The 21,298-nt window shown below is 55.0% G+C and overlaps 1 protein-coding gene across 1 annotated transcript in view; it reads left to right on the plus strand.

Moving 5' to 3' along the window:
• LOC118003553 (dual oxidase 1) overlaps positions 1-20,611 on the plus strand; it is a 31,884-nt gene extending 11,273 nt beyond the window's left edge. Inside the window, exons 7-27 of the mRNA XM_034994609.1 lie at positions 95-259; positions 861-998; positions 1,662-1,775; positions 2,512-2,711; positions 3,319-3,504; positions 5,611-5,836; positions 6,107-6,200; positions 6,462-6,637; positions 8,556-8,625; positions 9,020-9,145; positions 9,591-9,769; positions 9,932-10,162; positions 10,708-10,807; positions 11,050-11,099; positions 12,477-12,604; positions 16,374-16,527; positions 16,940-17,172; positions 17,420-17,578; positions 18,644-18,799; positions 19,046-19,174; positions 19,839-20,611. Of these exons, the coding sequence (XP_034850500.1) occupies positions 95-259; positions 861-998; positions 1,662-1,775; positions 2,512-2,711; positions 3,319-3,504; positions 5,611-5,836; positions 6,107-6,200; positions 6,462-6,637; positions 8,556-8,625; positions 9,020-9,145; positions 9,591-9,769; positions 9,932-10,162; positions 10,708-10,807; positions 11,050-11,099; positions 12,477-12,604; positions 16,374-16,527; positions 16,940-17,172; positions 17,420-17,578; positions 18,644-18,799; positions 19,046-19,174; positions 19,839-19,961 (3,137 nt within the window). The 3' untranslated portion in view covers positions 19,962-20,611. The remainder of the gene's footprint in view (positions 1-94; positions 260-860; positions 999-1,661; positions 1,776-2,511; positions 2,712-3,318; positions 3,505-5,610; positions 5,837-6,106; positions 6,201-6,461; positions 6,638-8,555; positions 8,626-9,019; positions 9,146-9,590; positions 9,770-9,931; positions 10,163-10,707; positions 10,808-11,049; positions 11,100-12,476; positions 12,605-16,373; positions 16,528-16,939; positions 17,173-17,419; positions 17,579-18,643; positions 18,800-19,045; positions 19,175-19,838) is intronic.
• Positions 20,612-21,298: the final 687 nt, after the last annotated feature.

The raw sequence follows: 21,298 nt of genomic DNA on the forward strand, positions 1-21,298 counted from the left end.
AGCAGCCCCATGGGCCCTTGATTCCCAGCTGGCCTCCCACGCTCCTCGGCCCCTCTGGGTTTCTTTCCTCATCTGGGTCCCTGGGCCAGAGCAGGCATCTCTCTCCCAATGCAGCAGCTCCCCACCTCTCCCACCCCCAGGCTGTTCTCTGAGGAAGAAATTACAGAGATCAGAAACACTTCCCTACGGGATGTTCTAGTGGCTGTCACCAACACGAACCCCAGTGCCCTGCAGCCCAATGTCTTCTTCTGGCATATGGGTGAGTGGCCAGGGGGTGCTTGGAGGGGCCTGGGGTCTGGTGTCTCATCCCTCCTCATCTGTGGGCCTGGTTCAGGTGTGGTTGGGCAGTAGACTCCAAGGAGGCAGTGAGCCATGTTTCTGCCCTTGAGAACTTTGGTTCTGGGCACCAAGGTGGCCACATGTGGCTGTGTAGGTCCCCTTCTGCACAACTCCAGAGGGTACCCAAGTGGGGACAAGACTGAGACTCAGAGAGACCTAGGGAGGAAGGCTCCCATCAGCTGGGTTGAGCCTGGGGTGGGTGTGATATCAGGAAGGCCCAGTGCAGTGAGGATATCCTAATCCCACAGCAGTGACAAGGGAAGGGCTGTGTGTGTGCGTGTGTACATATGTGCATGTGAGGGAGAGAGAAGGCTGAGGTTCATTTTTGACCCCACTTGTTACCCCACTAGGCAAACACCACATTCTTGGTATACTGACAGGGGTAAGCAGCTCTCACTCCTTTGCTACCCAGAGGCCCCCCCCCACTCTACCCTTTCTGCCACTCTAACCTCCTCGGTGATTCTGTGCCAGAGTCTCTGGCCCAGCACGCCCCAGGACTCTAGCTTCCTCTGTCTCCCCAGGAAACCCCTGCCCGCAGCCAAGACAACTCAGCACTGAGGGCCTGCCAGCCTGTGGTCCCTCCATCATGCGGGACTATTTTGAAGGCAGTGGATTTGGCTTTGGGGTCACGATCGGGACTCTCTGCTGCTTCCCCCTGGGTAAAAGTGATGGGCAGGGTGGTGTTGGGTGAAATGCATAAGCTAAGGGGTGGCAGTGGGGTGGTTTCATCTCTAACAACTGTCCATGAGGAGTACTGTTTCTTTGGGCACATGACGAAAACATCAGAGCAGGAGGGGACATGAGAAGTGTCTGACCTGCAGATAAGTCAGCTCCAGGGAAATTTGCCTTCCTGTTCTCCTGGGGTCCCTCCAGGGCCTAGGTTGGTCAGGAGCCACAAGGAATCTGTATTTCACAGTTATTTGCAGGAGCCTGGGCCTGGGAAACTGTCCGAGGCAAACCCTGCTGGAGAACCAGTTGAGAACTAGCTGGGGCAAAGGCTTGAGACTTAGAGTTCGGCATGGCTGTGTGTGAGTCCGCCAGCTGTGTAGCAGAGTGGGTCCAGCTCTGGCACAAGGACTCTGGCCTTAGTCTCTGGCTAGGAAGGGACCTGAGTGGTGGAAGCAGCAGAGGCTGTGTTGGCATCTTACCCAAAGCTCCTTCCCCACCCCTACCCCACTCCCCACCAGGGAGCTTCACAGTTTGAGACAATTGAATGAGCCGACCTAGGAGGTGGGGAGAGCAGCGGGTCTTGCCAAGGAAAGGGGCCACTGATCTCAGACTCCTACCTTCCTCTGAGCATCCTCCTGCCTCTGCCCTCTCAGTGAGCCTGCTTAGTGCCTGGATTGTTGCCCGGCTCCGAAGGAGAAATTTCAAGAGGCTCCAGGGCCAGGACCGCCAGAGCATCATGTCTGAGAAACTCGTGGGGGGCATGGAAGGTAGGCCTGGAGCTGGCCAGGGTGCTGTGGGGGAGGACATAATTCAGGGCTGCAGACTGCTCCCACCTCAGCAGCCTAAGGAAAAGGCCTCCCTTTTCTAGGCCTCCAAGCAGGTCAGGGCAGGTGGGAAAAGCCATGGAGGCGTCAGGTGGAAACTGGACCTGGAGTCCTCCACCCTCCATAGATCCTCCCTGTGGTCCCACATAAAGGGGATGTGATAGACTCAGGGCGGGGAGTCACAGGGCCTTGACTAAATTTCATAGGCATACCATGACTCTCTAGAATCCTCGGCAACAGATGCTTTGCGGCATCTTACACTGGAATTTCAGGCAACAGAGAAGTAATTAATGAAGGTCCAGAGTCACACTGATGGAGGATTGGAATCTTGATTCCACCACTTGAGCTTTTGGGCCTTAGGAAGATTTTTTAATTTCTCTAAACCCATTTTTTTTTTTTTATCTGTAAAGCAGGAATAGTAAGCACTTACCTCATGAAAGTTTATGAAGATTATATTAACCACTTCATGCCAAGTACTTGGTACAGTACTGGGCACACAGTAAACACTCAGGAAATGGTAGTTATTCTTCACGTGGGCTAGAGGCACAGCAGGACTGTTGGGGAGGGGATGACCCTCAGTACTCAAGAAGGGGCCAGGAACTACGGAGGCCCTGACCTAACTCCCCCTGGGCCAGCCTCCTTTGTCCTGGCCCCAGCTGACCCAGCCCTGTCTCTCCAGCATTGGAATGGCAGGGCCACAGGGAGCCCTCCCGGCCCGTGCTGGTGCACCTGCAGCCTGGGCAGATCTGCGTGGTGGACGGCAGGCTCTCTGTGCTCCGCACCATCCAGCTGCAGCCCCCGCAGCAGGTCAACCTCATCCTGTCCGGCAACCGCGGACGCCGCGCCCTCCTGCTCAAGATCCCCAAGGAGTATGACCTGGTATGGCCCAGCTGGTCCTATTCCTGGTCCATAGCCAGGAAGGCAGCCGGATGGAGGGGAAGGAGCACTGAATCAGGCAGGGTTTCTGGCTTCTAGTTCCTGGCTGTAGTACCTGATAGAGAAACGTGAACACATTCATCCTGCTCTGGGCCTGTGGGGTGACATGATCTCCACAGTGCCTTTTTCCTCCCCACTTTCTAAGGATGCTTTGGTGGGTCCTAGCTGGGAGTCCTTGGAAGGAGTCAGGCCCTCTTCCCTGCCCCCTGATTTTAGGATCTAGTGAACTGTTAAGAGATTTTGGAGGGGAACTCAACCAGAGGCTGATTTTCAGCTCTGTCTGGCTCCCGGTCCTCTCCGTCATCTGTCCTCCCCACCTTCCCTTCTCTTCTCCAGTGCGAACAGAGAGGGAAGGATGACTGCAGACATATGTCTCTGAATGCAGTCTCTGTGCCTATAATCGAGCCCAGAACCCCACCGAGCCCAGGACATAACAGTAAATCCCTTTTACAAGGGCACTCTTCCCAGTGGTCCCTGACAAAACTCACGCAAAGCCCCTGGCCCCAGGAGGCCTCGACAAATGGTTGCTCTCCCTGTCGCCACTCTGTAGGTGCTGCTATTTAACCTGGAGGCGGAGCGGCAGGTGCTGGTGGAAAACCTTCGGGGGACCCTGAAGGAGAGCGGGCTGAGGTTCCAGGAGTGGGAGCTGCGGGAGCAGGAGCTGATGAGGGCGGCCGTGACGCTAGAGCAGAGGAGCCACCTCCTGGAGACCTTTTTCAGGCACCTTTTCTCCCAGGTGTGTAGCTAGGCTCAGGTCTGTCCCTGCATGTCTGCCTATGGTGGTACCCTCACCTGCGGGGGGCCGTGGGCTGACTCCAGGGAAGTCAGGAGCCCTGACACTACTAATCAGGTCTGCTGCGTTTTGGGCCCAACCACCTGGCCTTTCTGTAAGGAGGTGCTCCGCAGCGCCTACCTGTGGGACTCCAGGGAGGCCACGTCAGGAGCTTATCTGCATGTGTCACTCAGTGTGCTCCTCAGGGCTGTCCAGCCTTTCTGCCCTCACTTAACTCATCCTGGCCAAAAGCTCGCAGAAATCCAGGGTCAGTGTGGGGCCAGTGAGGACCCTTGGTCCCCCATCCTTGTTGGAGTGCAGCTGCCAGAGGCCTCGATGGGACATTGGTGCCCACCTTGCAGACTTCCATGAACTATTGAGAGGGTGTGGGGAAACAAGCCAGGAAGAGAAATGCAAGGACTTGTACCCATATCTGGCACAGAAATAAAGCCGCCTGGGTCCAAAAGGGTGGAGAGGAGACGCTTGGTAAGAGATAAGATCCATTCAGCCTAGGCCCCACTCAAAGAGTTTGTCACCCCTCTGGGAAGAAAGAACAGACACAGAAAGGAAGATAACCAGCACTTCAGAATAATGGCTACAAAACTGAGCCATGAGATAAGCAGTGTCGGAGTTCAGAAAAGGTGGTGAGTCTTCAGGCCGGTGGACGGTCATGGTTTGGGTCAGATTTGGCAAGGACTTAAAAAGAGGTAAAAATTTTTTGGCTCAGAGGAAAGGACCAGGGGGTACTGAGCAGAGGTGCCCAGTAGAAGGGCAAAAAAATTAATGTTTGAAGAGAAGGAGCAGGGTTGGCTGGCCCGGGAGAGGATTTGTGAGGGAAGCGACCATTTAATGGTCATTTATGATGTGCCAGGCACATGGCTCTTGTCATTTACTCCCCAAGCCCGTTGAACTTGAGTATGCACTAGAATGAAGGGACCCCCAGGTGGGGAGACTCATTGCCAGGGCCCAGGTAGGGCTGGGGCACATCCACTCAGTTCGGGACCCATCAGGGCTATGGGGACTCCTTGTGCTGGGGGTGTGAGGGTGTGCTACTGTGTCTTGGGGATAGCTGCCAACCCTCTCTGTCTGCACAGTACTTCCAGGTTTCAAGATGTTTTCCATACAGCGTCTCTTGTTGATTCTCACAATAGCCCTGTGAGATAAGTAAGGCATGTAAGAAAAATGAATGCCAGACAACTGGAGAGACTTGCCTGAAGTCACACAGCAAGTGGGTGGCAGAGCTGGGACAAGAACCCGGTCTTTTGCCTCCAGCCCCAGGCTCTTTCCACTAAAGCTCCTTGTTTGAAGCAACAAGGTTTGCCTCATGCAACCACAGCCAGGTTGGGACTGGGGGCCCCCGGTTGACAGGCAGGAGAAATAGGTGCTGTGGCCTGAGGTCTGCCTGCTTCCCTCACCGCCTGTTCTGATGCTGGGGCAGCCCCTGGGCGGGCTGAAGATAGCCCACTGTGAGAATTCCCCTTTCCCAAGCACAACTTTTTCTCAACTCAGCTGAGGCTTTTTCTCAGTCAAAACGCCTTTGGGTGTAAGAGCAAGCTAGCACTGACAAAGGGTCAGTTGACTCTGAGGCTATGGTGATGTCTCAGGAATTCCAAAGGGAGGTCTGTGACCTGGCCTGGAAAGGGCAAGGAAAGGGAGAGTTGCCAGCAAACAAGGTCACTCACTTCTCTCTCTTGGCCTGCCTCGTTTTCTCTGTGTGTTTACTTCCCTCTGTCTGTGTCCCTGAGCACTTGGAAGAAGATGGTGGTCCACCACTTTTGAGTTTTCTTGTGCTCAGGTCAAGACAGACCTGGGACCTCTTGGTCCCAATTCCAGATTGTCTGCTTGTGTCAAGTGTGCCTGCCTGGCCCAATCAGCTAACACAGAGGGCCAGGGCTCTGTAGAAGAAATGGCCCCAGGGACTACCTGTTGGGCACAGGGTAGGTGCTCAGGAGACAGGGTGCTGGGCAGAAACCTGGAAAAGGTGGATCCTACAAGGCTCAGCTTGACTTCAAATCAAGGAAACCTTGTCTCCTTCTCTGTCTCTCTCCCTCTGCTGCTGTCCGAGTGCAGGTGCTGGACATCGACCAGGCGGACGCAGGGACCCTGCCCCTGGACTCATCACAGAAGGTACGGGAGGCCCTGACTTGCGAGCTGAGCAGAGCTGAGTTTGCCGAGTCCCTGGGCCTCAAGCCCCAGGACATGTTTGTGGAGTCCATGTTCTCCCTGGCTGACAAAGATGGCAATGGCTACCTGTCCTTCCGGGAGTTCCTGGACATCCTGGTGGTCTTCATGAAAGGTAGGGGAGAAGGGAGTGATTGTCCAGGTAGGAGAGGATGGAAGGGGCTAGAGACTGAGGCTGAAGGGTAGCTGACCCATTGGAGATGGGGAAGTGCCAGATCAGGTCTCCAGCCATGGCAGACATCTGGGAGAACCCAGGTAGAGCTCAGGAAGCACAATGACCCCTTGTTGTGTTCAGCAGTGGGTCACACTCATGTGAGGCCCCTTCTGGCCAGCCTGGGGTTTAGGCAGGTAGGTTGGGGCTCTCACGGGGTCCTCTTCCTCCCAGGCTCTCCTGAGGAGAAGTCTCGCCTTATGTTCCGCATGTATGACTTTGATGGGAATGGTCTCATTTCCAAGGATGAGTTCATCAGGATGCTGAGGTTGGTCCTGTAGCATGGCCAGAAGAGTGGGCCAGGACAGGGACTGCTGGTGGAAAGAAGTGGGGGCATGAAGGTGGGAGCAGGAGGGTAAAGAGCTGGGGCCATATAGCCGACTATTATAACTAGGAGGGGGCTTGGGATTTGGCCAGTTGGGGACCTTCCATGTGGGCTCTGAAGGCCTGGTGGGATGGCCAGTAGGCCCTCCTATCTAGGCCTCAGGCTTCTTTTCAGGGCCTGATGGCTTCCCTCCCCCAACCCCAGGTCCTTCATCGAGATCTCCAACAACTGCCTGTCCAAGGCCCAACTGAAGGAGGTGGTGGAGTCCATGTTCCGGGAGTCCGGCTTCCAGGATAAGGAGGAGCTGACGTGGGAGGACTTCCACTTCATGCTGCGGGACCATGACAGCGAGCTCCGATTCACCCAGCTCTGCGTCAGAGGTGGGGCAGCCTGGCCTTGGAGCTGACTGACGTAACCATTAGACACGGCAGGCCCAGTGCATCAGGCCCACCTACTTTTAGGAGCCCACAGAAATGTTTTAATCTCTTTTAAAATCAGAAGAATGAATGAATATAATAATAATAATGAATAGGTGATAATATATCCAGCCTGGATTATATCCTTTTATATACTGACATGGTTGTAAAAAATATTTATCTTTTATAAATATATGTATATGCTTTTTTTTTTTTAAGGGTGGAAGTGGTTTAAGAAGGTGACAGTGCCTAGGGCCCACAAAAGTCCTAATGCAGCTTTGCTCCCAGGGTGGGCAGGGTCACGATGGGGTGCGGGACAGCAGATAGAATTCTGCTTCTCCCAGCTCTCTGTCAAAGGCCCCTGTGCCGGGTGCCCAGGACCAGGGGAAAGAGTGTCTCCTTGTTACAGCCCTAACCAGGCCATATTCGCCTGAGCTAGGGTGTCTGGTGGCGGGGGGTAGGGGGGTGGGGGGGTTTGTTTGCCTTTATATCCCTTGGCTGAGTGCTCAGTTAATGTTTGCTTGAGTACATGGAGAGACCCACTTCTGTTGTCCTTCCCCCTACTTCCTGTCCCACCTGTGTCTGACTCAGGTGGGTGGGGGCTAGAGCCAGGGTGAGGAAGGGGCAGGTAGCAGGACTCTCTGTGGCCTACTCTGAGCTGTTATGGTACCTTCACAGTTTCTCACTGGGGCATGTTGAGACCAAACCCAGCCCCTCCCAGGATTACGAGAACTTGGGGGAGCTGAGCAGCCCAGATGGGGGAGAAGGGTGAGTTGGGCAGGACACAGCTCACACAGCCCAGGGCTGGAAGAGAGCTGGTGGAGTGCAGACCCAGCACTCCTGATTCTTCAGCCTCTCACTTTTCCCAGGCAGCGAGGGCAGTAGGCACCCGGGCCTGAGGGCAGAGCAGGGGCAGGTGCCTGAAGGTGAGCCCAGGCCAGAGTCCCAGGAACATCCATCCAGCCCCTGGGGTGGAAGACCAGGCTGGGGGAGTGAGGATTATGTAGAAGGGTAGCATTGAGTCCTATTGTGTTTTGTTTTTAATTGTTGTTGTGCCATGTTGTTTCCTTCAGATTTTACTATGAAACATTTTAAATATACCTACAGAAAAGTTACAAGAATAGCACAAGGAGCATCCCTTTACCCTTTCCACCTAGATTTGCCTTTTGTTACCATTTTGCCACACTTGCTGTTTGCTAAAATTTGAGGGATAAAGATCTATACTTTGTTATAAACATTCTTATTTTATGAAATTCAGCTTAATCACTTTTGCCCTCTGGGCTGTAGACCAGGGTAATCTTCAAGACTGGTTTAGCACTTGGAAGTGACCTGGAGATCCTCAGGCCTCCTGTGAGAACATGGCTTTGCAGCTCAGTCCTGCCCTGCCCCTCAGTGCTCAACCCAGACAGAGAGGAATAGGTGGCTCATGGCAGAGTATTTCCGCCCCAACATTTTATTATGAACATTTTTAAACACAAGAAGGTGGCAAGAATTTTATGGTGATCTCCATATATGCGCCACCTAGAGCTACATTTAATTCCCAGGAGGTTTTAAGCTAAAGGGTTTAGCAGGGTTTTTGTGGCAGAATGGTCTCAGCGGTCAGGTTGCACACAGTTCCTGAACTCCACCCCATAAGCCTGATACCAGTCCCAGGAGTGGGGCTGAAGGTGGACACGCATCCAGGGGACACTGCCGGGCCAGCTTTGTTTCAGGCCTTCTCCCTGCCCACTCATGGCTGGGTCTGGCTCCCACTGGTGGCACAGGCTGAGGCTGGGACACCCGAAGCCAAGGGTACTGGCCAAGGACCCTCTACAGTATGGACATGGGGTGAGTGCCAGTTCTTCCTGGGCTCTGGGCCCTGAGCTGTTGCTCTGTGTCATAGGGGTGGAGGTGCCGGAAGTCATCAAGGACCTCTGCCGGAGAGCCTCCTACATTAGCCAGGAAAAGATCTGGTGAGTCCTCCTTGGAGGAGTGTTGGAGGGACGGCTGGATGGGGGCGTTGCCTTTTCTCTCCCCAGAAGGCCTGGGATCAGTGGCTCTACCAGCCTATGTGTGGCTTCATGCAAATTAGAAGAAAGGGCTCCTTGCTTTAGGCAGACCCAGCCCTGCACCAGGAAGAGCTGAGAGCCTGCTGCCAAGGTCACATGCCCTTGTGAAGGGCCCAGCTGTATGTGTATCCCCAGGATCTAATTCATTCTCTCTCTAGGTCTCAGTGGGAATCCTGCTGTCCCCTGCCTGTGAGCTCTGACCCTTCCTCCATAGAGTCGGTCTGAGGACAGACCAGGGGCAGCAGAGGATCGAGTGGCTCAGGTGGCCAAAATCCTATCTCTCTCATTCCTGTCCTAGTCCCTCCCCCAGAGTGAGTGCTCGCTGTCCCCACAGCAACGCTGATGTGGAATGTGCAGCACAGAGACTGCCGTGCCCCATGGACACAGACCCTCCCCAGGAGATTCGACGGAGGTTTGGCAAGAAGTACGCCTGCTCCTCTCCTCAAGCCCGGGCGGTTCACCCATCCCTTTAGCATGCAGGGGTGCAGGCAGGATGCATAGTTCATGCCCGGGAAGATCACAGTCTGACAAGATGGACTGGCACATTGATAATTACAGTGTCCCACTGATGAACGTTGCAATAGTGGTCAGAGCAAGGGGCTTCAGAGCTCAAGGAAGTGCTCACCTCTGCCTGGGAAGTCAAGGCAGGCTTCCTGGAGGGGGTGTCTTCTGAGCTTCCAGTAAAGGGTGAGAACCGAGCAGGGTAAGAACACGGAGCGGCAGACTGGGAGGGGAGAGGGCTGTCTGAGTGTGAGTGGGAACTGGGCTAGAGGGAGTGCATCCCCTGGGATGAACTGACCAAGTGAGCACTTGCAAGGCTGTCCCTATGCAGGGGTGCATAGCCAGAGCCAAGACTTCCTGTCCCCCAGGGTAACATCATTCCAGCCCCTGCTGTTCACGGAAGCTCACCGGGAGAAGTTTCAACGGGGCCGGCGCCACCAGACCTTGCAGCAGTTCAAGCGCTTCATCGAGAACTACCGCCGCCACATAGGCTGCGTGGCCATGTTCTACGCCATCACCGGGGGCCTTTTCCTGGAGCGGGCCTACTGTGAGTGGCAGCTCTGGGGTCGGGGCTCCTGTGGGTGCAAGGGGCCTGCCTGAACAGAGGCTGCGGGGGCAGTGGGGGGAGGCCTGCGTGAGGGGTGGCGCCTCTCAGCGGGGCTCTCTCCTCCACACTGCTCCCCTCTTACCCGCCTGGGCTCCCCAACAGACTACGCCTTCGGGGCTCACCATATGGGCATCACGGACACCACCCGTGTGGGCATCATCCTGTCCCGGGGCACGGCCGCCAGCATCTCTTTCATGTTCTCCTACATCCTGCTCACCATGTGCCGCAACCTCATCACCTTCCTGCGAGAGACCTTCCTCAACCGCTACGTGCCCTTTGACGCCGCCGTGGATTTCCATCGGCTCATTGCCTCCACGGCCATCGTCCTCACAGGCAGGGCCCCGGAGTCCCAGGGGTTCTGTCCACGTCCTCCTGCTCCCTGCTGCCTGCCCCTCCTCTCTTTTGTGCTTCAGTGTAAGCCCTAGATGTCCTTCTCAGAAGGATGGAGCTGGCCCTGCAGTGGTGTGAAGTGAGCCCAGGAGCAACCCACCCCCCTGGGCCTCTTCCCATGCTTTCAGGGCCACCTCACTTGTCAGCTGGAGGCTGACAAGTTACCCACACCCCAGAACGAGGGCACATCATGTGCAATCTCTCCCAGCTTTTATGTTGTAAAACATTATCTGTGAGAGAAACCCAAAGAATGAACTTCTAATGGTATAATTTCAGACTCCTGTGACTGTGCTCGTCGATGGTATAAATGGGGGCGTGGTGGGGGTGGGGACGGCCAGGAAGATGATTAGCGATCAGAAGTTCAGGCCCCTAGGGTCCTTCAGGCCCCCAAGGCCGGGCGCCTGGAATCCTCCAACTTGGGCTAAATGGGTTGAACACCCTCACCAGGCTCCCCCTGGCTCACTCCCACCCTGTCTGGTCTTCCTTAGTCTTGCACAGTGTGGGCCATGTGGTGAATGTGTACCTGTTCTCCATCAGCCCACTCAGCGTCCTCTCCTGCCTCTTCCCTGGACTCTTCCATGACGACGGGTGAGTGAGTGGGCGACATTGTGTGTGTGTGTGTGTGTGTGTCAAGGTTGGGGGAACTCTCTTGGCTCAGAGGAGAATCACCTTCCAGGCTATAGGACAGACAATGACCAGCCAGAACCCTGGCCCCAACTGGGCAGAAAGGGAGACTGGTGGCTGGGTTGGGGTATTTCCTCTGGAGGATTCTTTCTGGAAGTCCCAGACATCTCCTCTCAGCATCCTTCCTTGCTTTCCCTTCTCCACAGGTCTGAGTTTCCCCAGAAGTATTACTGGTGGTTCTTCCAGACTGTGCCAGGTGAGAGCCCTCCCTGCTCTAAATTTCTCGGTCTGGCTCTGAGCTCTGGGCTCTGGGTTCGATCTGCCATGAGGCAAGCCCACTAGCACTCACTCAGCTCTCATGGTGGGCCAGGCTCTGCCCTCTGGTCCTGAGGACTCTCCTGGGCAGTAGGAGCTTTTGCTCTCCAGTCCTTCTCTTGGAAGCTTGGTTGGGCTCCTGCCCCAACTCTGAACATCCTCCTTCCGTGGAATGGGAGTGGACCCCCTCTCCCCCCACCCCAACATACACACCTACCATGACAGTGGCTTTGAGGAATGCTGTGCCCCAGCTGCATGGTGGAGGGACCGGGCTTGTCCAGCAAGGCAGAGCCCCCCACCCCTTGTAGTCTGTCTTGACAAGAGCTGTTTAGGGACAAATTCCTAACTCCCCATAATCACCCATTTTAGAACTATTAGCTGTGAATCTATTCAAAAGCTTCTTGAATCTATTTATATTTTCAGTCTGTTTCCTCCTAGGGGTAACACATTTTCTACACTCCTCTCTGTGAAACACAGCATTTTTTTTTTTTTTTAATCCTAAAACAATCTGCTTTGAACTTCAGAGTGCTTGCTAATCCCTGCACACTGGGATTTAGTGGATAAGGCTGTGTTTATGCCCTCCTCTCTGCTCAGGCCTTTACAGGCTTTGGTTAGATCCCTTCTTCACCTCTGCTTTCCATACTTCAGGGCTCTAATCTTCGTAATTTCTGCCTCGCTCCTCCTTGATTGCTTGAGGGGCCATTCTCTGGCTCTGCACTCCCGTCCTGAATCTAGTATTGCTCTCTTGTGTGCCCCGGGTCTGGGATCTCCTGTGAGAGGAGGGACCTCTCACCAACACTGGGCCGAACCCAGGGGGCTCAGGTGGTCACGCTTACTCACTAATGGCCCCAGCTCATGCTGTGGTAGCCACGTCAGGGCTACGGGATCATAGACGGAGTCTTGACTCCATGGGGGCAGGGCCTGCAATGTCCAAAGTCTGACCCAGAGGGCCCAGAGTAGATGCCCTGTGCGTTCATTCTGTCAGCACATGTTTATGTGAGGCCCCCAGGAGGCGCTAGGATTCTGTGCTGAACCAGCAACAGCCTGGACCCTGTTCTTGTGGGCCTGACAGTCAGGGAAGTGACAGACAAAACAAATGATACCGGTACTTGAAAAATAACAAGCGGGACAAGGCCTTGGAGGGGCAAGCAGAGTCTGTTGAAATAAAGGCACCTGTGATCAGTGGTGTGCGAGAAGAGGAGAAGCCTGCGCTTCCACGGCCCCCACCCAGAGCAATGAAGTGGGACGGGGACCCTGACCCTTGGCAGCCTCAGAACAGCCCTGCTCCTCTGCCCTTCACCCCATGTTCATTTTGCAGGCCTCACGGGGATCCTGCTGCTCCTGGTCCTGGCCATCATGTATGTCTTTGCCTCCCACCACTTCCGGCGCCACAGCTTCCGGGGCTTCTGGCTGACCCACCACCTCTACATCCTGCTCTATGTGCTGGTGAGGGCTACTGGGGTCTTGGCAGGATGATCCCAGGGAGGCCATGAGGGCTGAGACATCAGTTCTCCGTCCCCTTAGTCATTTCAGGAATCCCCTCCACTTCTCACTTCAAAGCTGGAGAGTATAGTGGGGGGCTGTCAAGCAGACGGACCCAGGGATGCAGTGCCTGGAAGATGGATGCCCGGGCATGGGTCTGGCAGTGGCAACCCTACCAGGCTGGTCTCATTCCTTGCAGATACCCCCACATTGTTTCTGCCCAGCCAGTCATTCCCCAGTTCCGGTGGTTGGTGTGAGCTCCTGGGTGGACTGCCCACCTTCACGGGAGCATCACCCCTTTTTTTTAGAGAAACGTATCTTAATTTGGTTCTGCCACTTTTGTTCTGATCCTGTTTTCTGGGGTGTCAGCACCCCACCCAGTGAAGTGCCACTTGTAGAGTTAACGAGCTTGCTCAAAATGTCTTCACTTGGACTGTTGATAAGATGGATTTTTAAGACTACCTTTCCCTTTCCTTCTTTTAACCCAAGCTCCTGCCTCCCTTCCTTCACATTCCCTCCCTTCTCTTTTCCTGTTTCCTTTACCTTCCCTGGGTTTGCCGTCAGCTGCGTCAGCTAATTTGATCCAGAGCTGACTCCGACCTGTGCCTGTGTCATGGCTCTGCTTGGCCTGCCTTCCTCACGGACACAGGCAGTTCCCTAAAGAGCACCTAAGGGTCCTGCTGAGAAGCTAAACTAAGTCCCAAGTCCCCAGCATCCCCACCAACGATAGCTTGGCTGCCAGCATTCAGAAGCGCAGAGCCCAGATGGTTGCCATCTGTCACCTGGCTCCAGGCAGAACTACACAGAGTCCTGAGACAGAGGGAGACAGTCCATCATGGCCTGGGTCAGGCTGGCACCCGGGGCTGCCTTGCCTCCTCCCAGGTGCAGTTCTGTCCTCACTGATCAGAGAGTCTGTTTCCCTGTTGCCCGAGGCTCAGCACTTCATGGTTCTGAAGATGACTACCCAGCCTTCGCTTAGGTCATTTCCTAGAACTGATGTTTGTTTACAAAGAAATCTCTGCCTTCTTTGGAAGCTGTAGCTAATTTATCCCTCCCTACCCACCCTTGCTAGGGTGGAGCCCTAGCATCCTGGGTTACTGTTTCTGTTAGGAGCGGAGATGATGTTCCTGGTGAAAAAGCAGCTTCTTTGAACTCTATGGGAGACCCAGAAGAGTGGCCAGACTGGCTCTCTGAGACCAAGACCCCTTTCTGACTTATTCCTGGATCTTGGGGATCACTGGGGTTCAGAGCCACCCTTCCTGCCAGCAGGGAAGTCAGCAGCTCAGAAAGGTGCAGGACCTCTGTTGGGTAGTCCTAGCCCTGGCCGCTAGGGAGAGTCTCACCTGGGGGGATATCAGGGCTGAAATACCCACTTCCTTCCCATCTATCCCTGGTGTGTCCACTTGACTTGGGGCAGAAAGAGAAGCTATAAGTAAAGGACCCCAGTGTGGAGTCGACCCTGCAGAAGGATGTCCAGGCTCCTGGTCCAAGCAGAATAGGGCAGGGCTAGCTCCCCCAGCCCTCAACCAACCATGAATCTGCAGCAGCTTTGTGGTTTAAAAGTAGAGCCAACACCAAATGGGATGTATAAACAGAGCAGTATGAGGTCACCCCGACATTGTTCTCAGTCTGGTTCGATGCTCAGGAAGCCTTGGGGGTGCGTGTGGGCTCCATAATGAAAGAGGAACTTGGGGAAACCGGAGCCAGCTCAGGGAAGAGCCCAGAGCGGTTTAAGTTAGTCCTGTGGGCAAAGGAACATTAAGCTGGGGAAAAGGAGAGCTGAATGAGGAGCCAGAGTTCAGTTTAACAGTTGTCTGTCAAAGGGTCTAGTATGCACTTGTTCGGTGGAGGAGGGGGGCACTCAAAGCTCTGCCCTTAGGAACTTAGGATTTGCTGCAGAGATAAGTGCCATGCCCTTGAAATGATCAGAATGAGCAGACAATATAGGATTAACTGCTGATCTGAGTGTTCCAAACAGTGAGTTATAGTAGCTCACTGAAGGGAGTTTCATTTGGACCAAACTGGTTAGGGAAGACTTTGGGGAGAAGATGGGACTTGAGCCAAGCCTTAAGGAGAGGTAAGCTAAGATTTGACAAGGCAGAGTGGAATCTGAAGAGCATTCCAGGTAGAAGAAAGGGCATGAGCACTGGTACAGAGGTGGAAATGATGATTCAGGGCACAGAGGGGACTGGCCGTGGATGGCCCCAGGGCATTAGGTGGTGGCAGGACCTGTGTGGGCTGCAGTGGCCACTGAGGGGCTGTGGCTCAGCAGAGGGGCCGTGCCACATGGGACAGCATAGACAGAGGAGAGCAGAGAGTGAGAAAATCAGGTTTGGGCAACATGCAGGATCAGGGCTGGGAGAAGGAACAGAGAGCCAGTGGAGGAGATGGAAAGTGAGTGGCCCAAGAGAAGCAGCAGACGTGGCAAGGAGTGGGCGGTTGCTGGTGCCACAGAGGGCCAGCCGTGGGAGCAAATGAAAGGGGACCTTGGGGTCTGGCCATTCATGGGGCAGGTGAGCCCCCAGTGAGCAGGTCCTGAGAAGAGGTGGAAACAGGAGCCAGACTGACCAGACTTAGGAGCAAGCAAATGGGAAGCACGGGGGCAAGTCGTGTCTGACCGTGTTAGACCAGCTTGTTGGGGAAATGACCAGAGCTAGACAATACCTGTCACGTATTTCAAGGAAAAGGGAGGACTAGTTAGGTGTTCTTAGTCTCCAAAGGGAGAAGACAAATTGGGGAAACTTCTTTTATTAACTCAACAGTTATTAAGTACCTGGTATGTGCCAGGCAGTAACTGCTAAGAGCTGAGAGTATGGTAGCAAAAAAAATGGACACCCACCGCCCACCAGGGAAAACAACAGAAACATGTAAATGAATGATGAAACATTAGTGTGGATGATGACAAGTGCTCTGACGGGACTTAACTGGGAGATATAACAGAGGACCGAGGGAAGGCCTGAGGAGGTGGCGTTTCTGCTGAGCCCTGACAAATGACATAGAGGGGTACACCTGGGTGGCTGAGGCAGTTAAGTGGCTGCCTTCGGCTCAGGTCATGATCTCAGGGTCCTGGGATCAAGCCCCTCATCATGCTCCCTGCTCAGCGGGGAGCCTGCTTCTCCCTCTCCCTCTGCTTCTCCCCCCCCAACCCCCACTCATGCTCTTGCTCTCTGTCTCAAATAAATAATTTTTTTAAAAAATGAGATGGAGGTAGCCAGGGAAAGAACCCGGGAGAGGGCATTCCTGGGAGAAGGAACAGCGGGTGCCAAGGTCCTGAAGCAGAGAGGACTTGCCATGTTAGAGGCCAGAGCATCTCAAGGCCTTGTGGTGTAATGGGAAGTCCACTAAGGCTGGTTAAGCTGGGATGGCATGATAAAACGAACTTGAAAAAGTCACACTGGCTGCCTTGAAGAGAATGGGTCACAGTGGGCAGCCCCGTAGAAGACCAACTAGAAAGCTACTGCAGGAGACCAGGTGAGAGTTAAAGTGGCTGGTTTAGATGGTGCCGGGAAGGCACAAATAGTCTCATTAGTCATGGACGCTCCACAGGATGCAGTTGGGGTTGGGAGTGGTTAGATTTGGGGACCATGGTACACGGATAGGTGGGGATGGAGGGTGCCTGTGGGGGTGGGGTGGGGTGGGGTGGGTGGAGGATGCAAGGGGCTAAGGCCTGAGCCGGCCACAGACATTATTGTAGGTATGGCTTGGTCAGAGCTGAACTCTTCACTCTATCCAGCTCATCATCCACGGCAGCTTCGGCCTGATCCAGCTGCCCCACTTCCACATCTACTTCCTGGTCCCGGCACTAATCTATGGGGGAGACAAGCTGGTGAGCCTGAGCCGGAAGAAGGTGGAGATCAGCGTGGTGAAGGCGGAGCTGCTGCCTTCAGGTACCAGCCTCTAAGCTGTCGAGGACCAGCTGGGTAGTTCTGAGAAAGCCCACAGGGCAGTGCCAGAGCCTGGACCTTGCAATCTCCTGGCCTGGCCCAGTGGAGTTGGCAGGGGCCTTGAGGTGGCAGCGATAAGGGAGCTGGCAAGAGCAGCTCTTGGCCAGGGGACCTGAGCCTCTCTCACAACAGAGAGGAGGAGCCTGGGCCAGGCTGCTCCTTTCCCTGCTGGCCACCAGCACTGCATTGCCCCTCCTCAGGGTGGACATGGCCCAAGGGGAGTAATGCCTTCTGATGGGTAGAGGCCCTGGCACATTCCAGAAGGAGAGCTGAGGCTGCAGGTGGGGGAACTTTCTGGAGGCCACAGTGCTGCTGGGTCCTGGATAGCAGCCTCCTGCCCACTTCCTTTCCTCAGGAGTCACCCACCTGCAGTTCCAGCGGCCCCAAGGCTTTGAGTACAAGTCGGGACAGTGGGTGCAGATCGCCTGCTTGGCTCTGGGGACCACTGAGTACCACCCGTTCACACTGACTTCTGCACCCCATGAGGACACTCTCAGCCTGCACATCCGGGCGGCAGGGCCCTGGACCACTCGGCTCAGGGAGATCTACTCACCTCCAACGGGAGATGGCTGTGCCAGATACCCGAAGGTGACCAGACCCAGGCCAGATGAGCTACCCGCCCCCACATCCCCTTAGTAGGCCTTGGCCCTGCATCCCCAGGCTCCCCACTGTGTTCTTCCCCTCCCCAATCCAGAGACTGGTCTTTCCAAGTAATGCCATGGTACCCCCTTTCTCTTCACTCCATAAACATACCTGCCTTTCCCTGCCTCCCATTTCTAGCCTCAGAACTATTGTGGTGGTGGAGCTTAACTCAAACCCACTCCTCCTCTTGCAGCTATACCTTGATGGACCATTTGGAGAGGGCCACCAGGAATGGCATAAGTTTGAGGTGTCAGTGCTGGTGGGAGGGGGTATTGGGGTCACCCCCTTTGCCTCCATCCTCAAAGACCTGGTCTTCAAGTCATCAGTCAGCTGCCAAGTGTTCTGTAAGAAGGTGAGTGCCCTCTCCTCCTGCCGACCCATGGCCCCTGTTCCCTATCACTGTGTCCATCTCTGCCTGTCTCTCCTGCCTCTGTTCTTGGCCTGATCCGGGCAAGGCCCAGTTGGCCTGCCCCAGAGGGGTCAGGATATCCTCAGACCCTAAAGAACAGAGTTGGAGAGGGGTAAAGAAACCCACTCTGTCTTACAGAGGAGGCCAGCCCCTGAAGGGAGCATTGTCAGCTTGGGAGAAGGAAAGGAACACTTGGGGTGGGGCAGAACTGAAACTGGCTCTGCTTTCAAGAGGAAAAAGAGGGGAGGTGGCCAGGCAGGGCTGGTGGGCTGGGCTGGTTCCAGGAACACAGCCCAGGCCCTCAGGCCCCCTCCATCCCGGGTCCCTTCACCCCAGCGTGGACCTGGTAGCAGGCCCCTGCTTGTCTTTGTGGGCCCGGCAGGTGAGTCAGGGGCACAGGAACGCGGCAGGCAGAGGCCCAGCCATGTGCTGTCAGGTTTCGGAGGGTGCCAGGCAGCTCCCCTGCTCCTCCGTCCGTGCCAACTCTGCCTCTGCTTCTTAACTCACATGGCCCCTGCTTCATCCTCTTCGGAAGTTGGAGGTGGCTCCCTCCATGGCAACTTCCGTCCTCTGGAGCCCATTCCCATCTGCTCCAGGCAGCCAGTTGGGTCTTCCCTAAGACTGTTCTGCGACGTGCCCTTTAGTGGAACCCTATCCCTCTGGGCTAGGGTTGCTTCGGAGCCTAGCAGCCTGAGGAGGGCCCATTGGAGGGAGCAGCAGGGCAGGCTCCGTGTGAAAAAGCTGCTTCCCACCCCATCAGACCTTCAGCTCACTTGACAAGTGTCCTTTTTCATCACCCCAGGTTATCCCTCCCTTCTACCTCTCCATGCCCTGGGGTAACCCCCATCTCCCGCCCCAGAGCCTGGCCCTATGGTCCCCGCAGCACTCCATCTCCACAGCGTGTCTGGGGAGAGGCACAAGCTGACCAAGTTCTATTGCTGTGGGGATCCCTGGGATATAGGGAGCCTGAGCTGAGCCAGGTCCTGAGCTCCCGCCATGTGTCCCCAGATCTACTTCATCTGGGTGACGCGAACCCAGCGGCAGTTTGAGTGGCTGGCTGACATCATCCGGGAGGTGGAGGAGAATGACCGCCAGGACCTGGTGTCCGTGCACATCTACATCACCCAGCTGGCCGAGAAGTTCGACCTCAGGACCACCATGCTGGTAGGTCAGGGCCGGCCGGCCGGGGCAGCTAGGTGGGTATATGGGTTGGTGGAGTGAGGCAGATGACCAGGGCAGGTGGGTGGACAGCCAGGTTCAGACAGCAGGAGGTACAGAGATGGCGGTCCTGATCCTCAGCCTCCAGCTCCCCCGCCAGCCACCCCATTCTCTGTCTCCTGAGCTGCAGGCTAGCTTGGGCTAGGCACTGACCCTGACTGTCCTTGGCCTGACCTGCCCCTGTGCCCCCAGTACATCTGTGAGCGGCACTTCCAGAAGGTGCTGAACCGGAGTCTGTTCACGGGCCTGCGCTCCATCACCCACTTTGGCCGCCCCCCCTTCGAGCCCTTCTTCAAGTCCCTGCAGGAGGTCCACCCGCAGGTCAGTCCACCCCATATCAAGGTTCTCCTGGCATTTATCACCTGAGGTCTGAGCAAACCTCCCAACCCAGCTCCATGAGGGAAGGAATTGACTGCTGAGGAGAACTCATCACCCAGGAGATAAGTGGGGATAATGGAATGGAAAAACAGTAGGGGTCATTCTGAGGGGCGAAAGGGGGAAGCAGCCACAGGGACTTGCCACTTCTAAAGCCATGATGCCTGTCCAGAAGGAACAGCTCAGTGATTGAGCTCATCCTTACCATAAACTCAAGAGCTATTCTTACCATGAATACTGAGCCAGCGCTCACCCTAGACACTGATCTTTACCATGAACACTGGGCTAGCCACTAGTCTCAGAAATAATGGCCTAGCCCTCAAAGAGACAGTAAGCTAGCCTTTAACTGGAACATTGATTAACCCAGCCCCTATCAGAAACACTGATCATGTACCTGAAGCTGACAGATGCCTTGGAGGGGGTGGAGGTTGGACCCACACAGAGCAAGTCTACCAAAACTGAGCTAGATGTAAACACACCGAGCCATCCCTCACCACACATGATGTGAAGCATACCTTTATCAGAAACATAGAAGGAGCCCTCACCAAGGACTCTTGCCTGTCTTTAACACGAACACCGAGCTAGCCTTCACATTTCCCTCCCCTAACAGGTCCGGAAGATTGGGGTGTTTAGCTGTGGCCCCCCTGGCATGACCAAGAATGTGGAAAAGGCCTGTCAGCTCATCAATAAGCAGGATCGGACTCACTTCTCCCACCATTATGAGAACTTCTAGGCCTCCTGCCCAGGGGCTCTTCCCACTGCCCAGCTGAGCAGAGGTTTGGGCCCCCACCACGCTCTGTACTTCCTATTTCTGACTCCTTCTGCCTCCTCCTCATTCCTACCTCCCATCCTTGGTCCAGGTAGTCATAGTCAGTCACCCCATATGGGTTCAGAGACCCCCAAGTCCAGAATGTCTCAGCCTGGAGAAGTGGGAGGCATTGTCTGGGCAACAGAGGTTGGGAGGTAGGAGAGCTATTATTACTTTGGGGCAAAGTGACACCTCTTCTTCCAAACTAAGAAAAAGCCTCAAAAGACTGGAGCTGACAAGCAGTGTGTATGTGTATTAGGGGGCTGTGAGCCTAAGGATAAAGTAGGAGCACAGATGCTGGCATCTTGGAACTTGCCCCCCACAACCTCCCCCTCCTCTAGGCTCCCCACTGTCAAAAGGGCTGGCAAATGCCTTGGGGTGGGGTAGAGGCTGGGCCCGCAGAGAGAAGTCTGCAGGAACCCCCTCAGCATCCTAGTCTAACAACACAACTGATCTTTTCTCCCCAGTTTTTAAACATGTACTGTAGTCAGAATCTGGCCCAGTATCTGTGTGGTGCTCCCCAGGCCTTGTCTCTTCTTCCTACTGCAGCAGTCTCCTTTACAAATAAACCACTTTTCTGCACTCTGGGTTTCTTTATTCTGCCCCGGGATGGGGATAGGCACTGGCAGAGAAAGCTACTCAACCAGCCAGCTCACCGAGGCTGGTGCAGACAGTCCTCTGAACTTCCCAGCATCTACTGAATAAAGGAACCAGCTCAGGCCCGAGTGCTTTAGCTGGAGACCCCTTTCCCAGCTCAGGGGCACGCTTCCTGACCGAGGGCCTCTCAGGGTGGCTAGTGTGGGGCTTCTGAAGCCTGATCGGGAAGGGTGGGGGGAGAGGTGGGCATTCATGGAGAAGGTGGGCCAGGCACAAAGTGCAGGTGTGTGTGACAGGACAGAGCAGGAGCCCACAGGGAGCCAGAGTTTGCCTGGCCGGCTCCAGGACCTCCGGGTAACAGGAGTTGACCACCTGTGCCTACATGGGTCTTCCAGGTAAAGAGATGAAAGCAAGGAGACGGATGAGCACATCACCTAAACACTCAGAGCCTGCTTCCTCATCTGCAAAGAGACTCAATACCTTCCAAGATATAGGGCAACCCTCAGGGAATTTCTAAAGCAGGGCCCAATTTCAAGTGAGCCTTTTCGATTGTCCCTACAGAATTCTTACATTTGTCAGGTCACACGTCCTCGATTTCGATAAAATCCAAAATTCCATGACTGACACTACATGTGGGTGTTGCAGGTTTAGGTTCTGTAAGGAGG

Source organism: Mirounga leonina, unplaced genomic scaffold, assembly GCF_011800145.1.
Source record: "Mirounga leonina isolate KUSES-001 unplaced genomic scaffold, KU_Mleo_1.0 Mir_91, whole genome shotgun sequence".
In the NCBI taxonomy this organism is placed as follows: Eukaryota; Metazoa; Chordata; class Mammalia; order Carnivora; family Phocidae; genus Mirounga; species Mirounga leonina.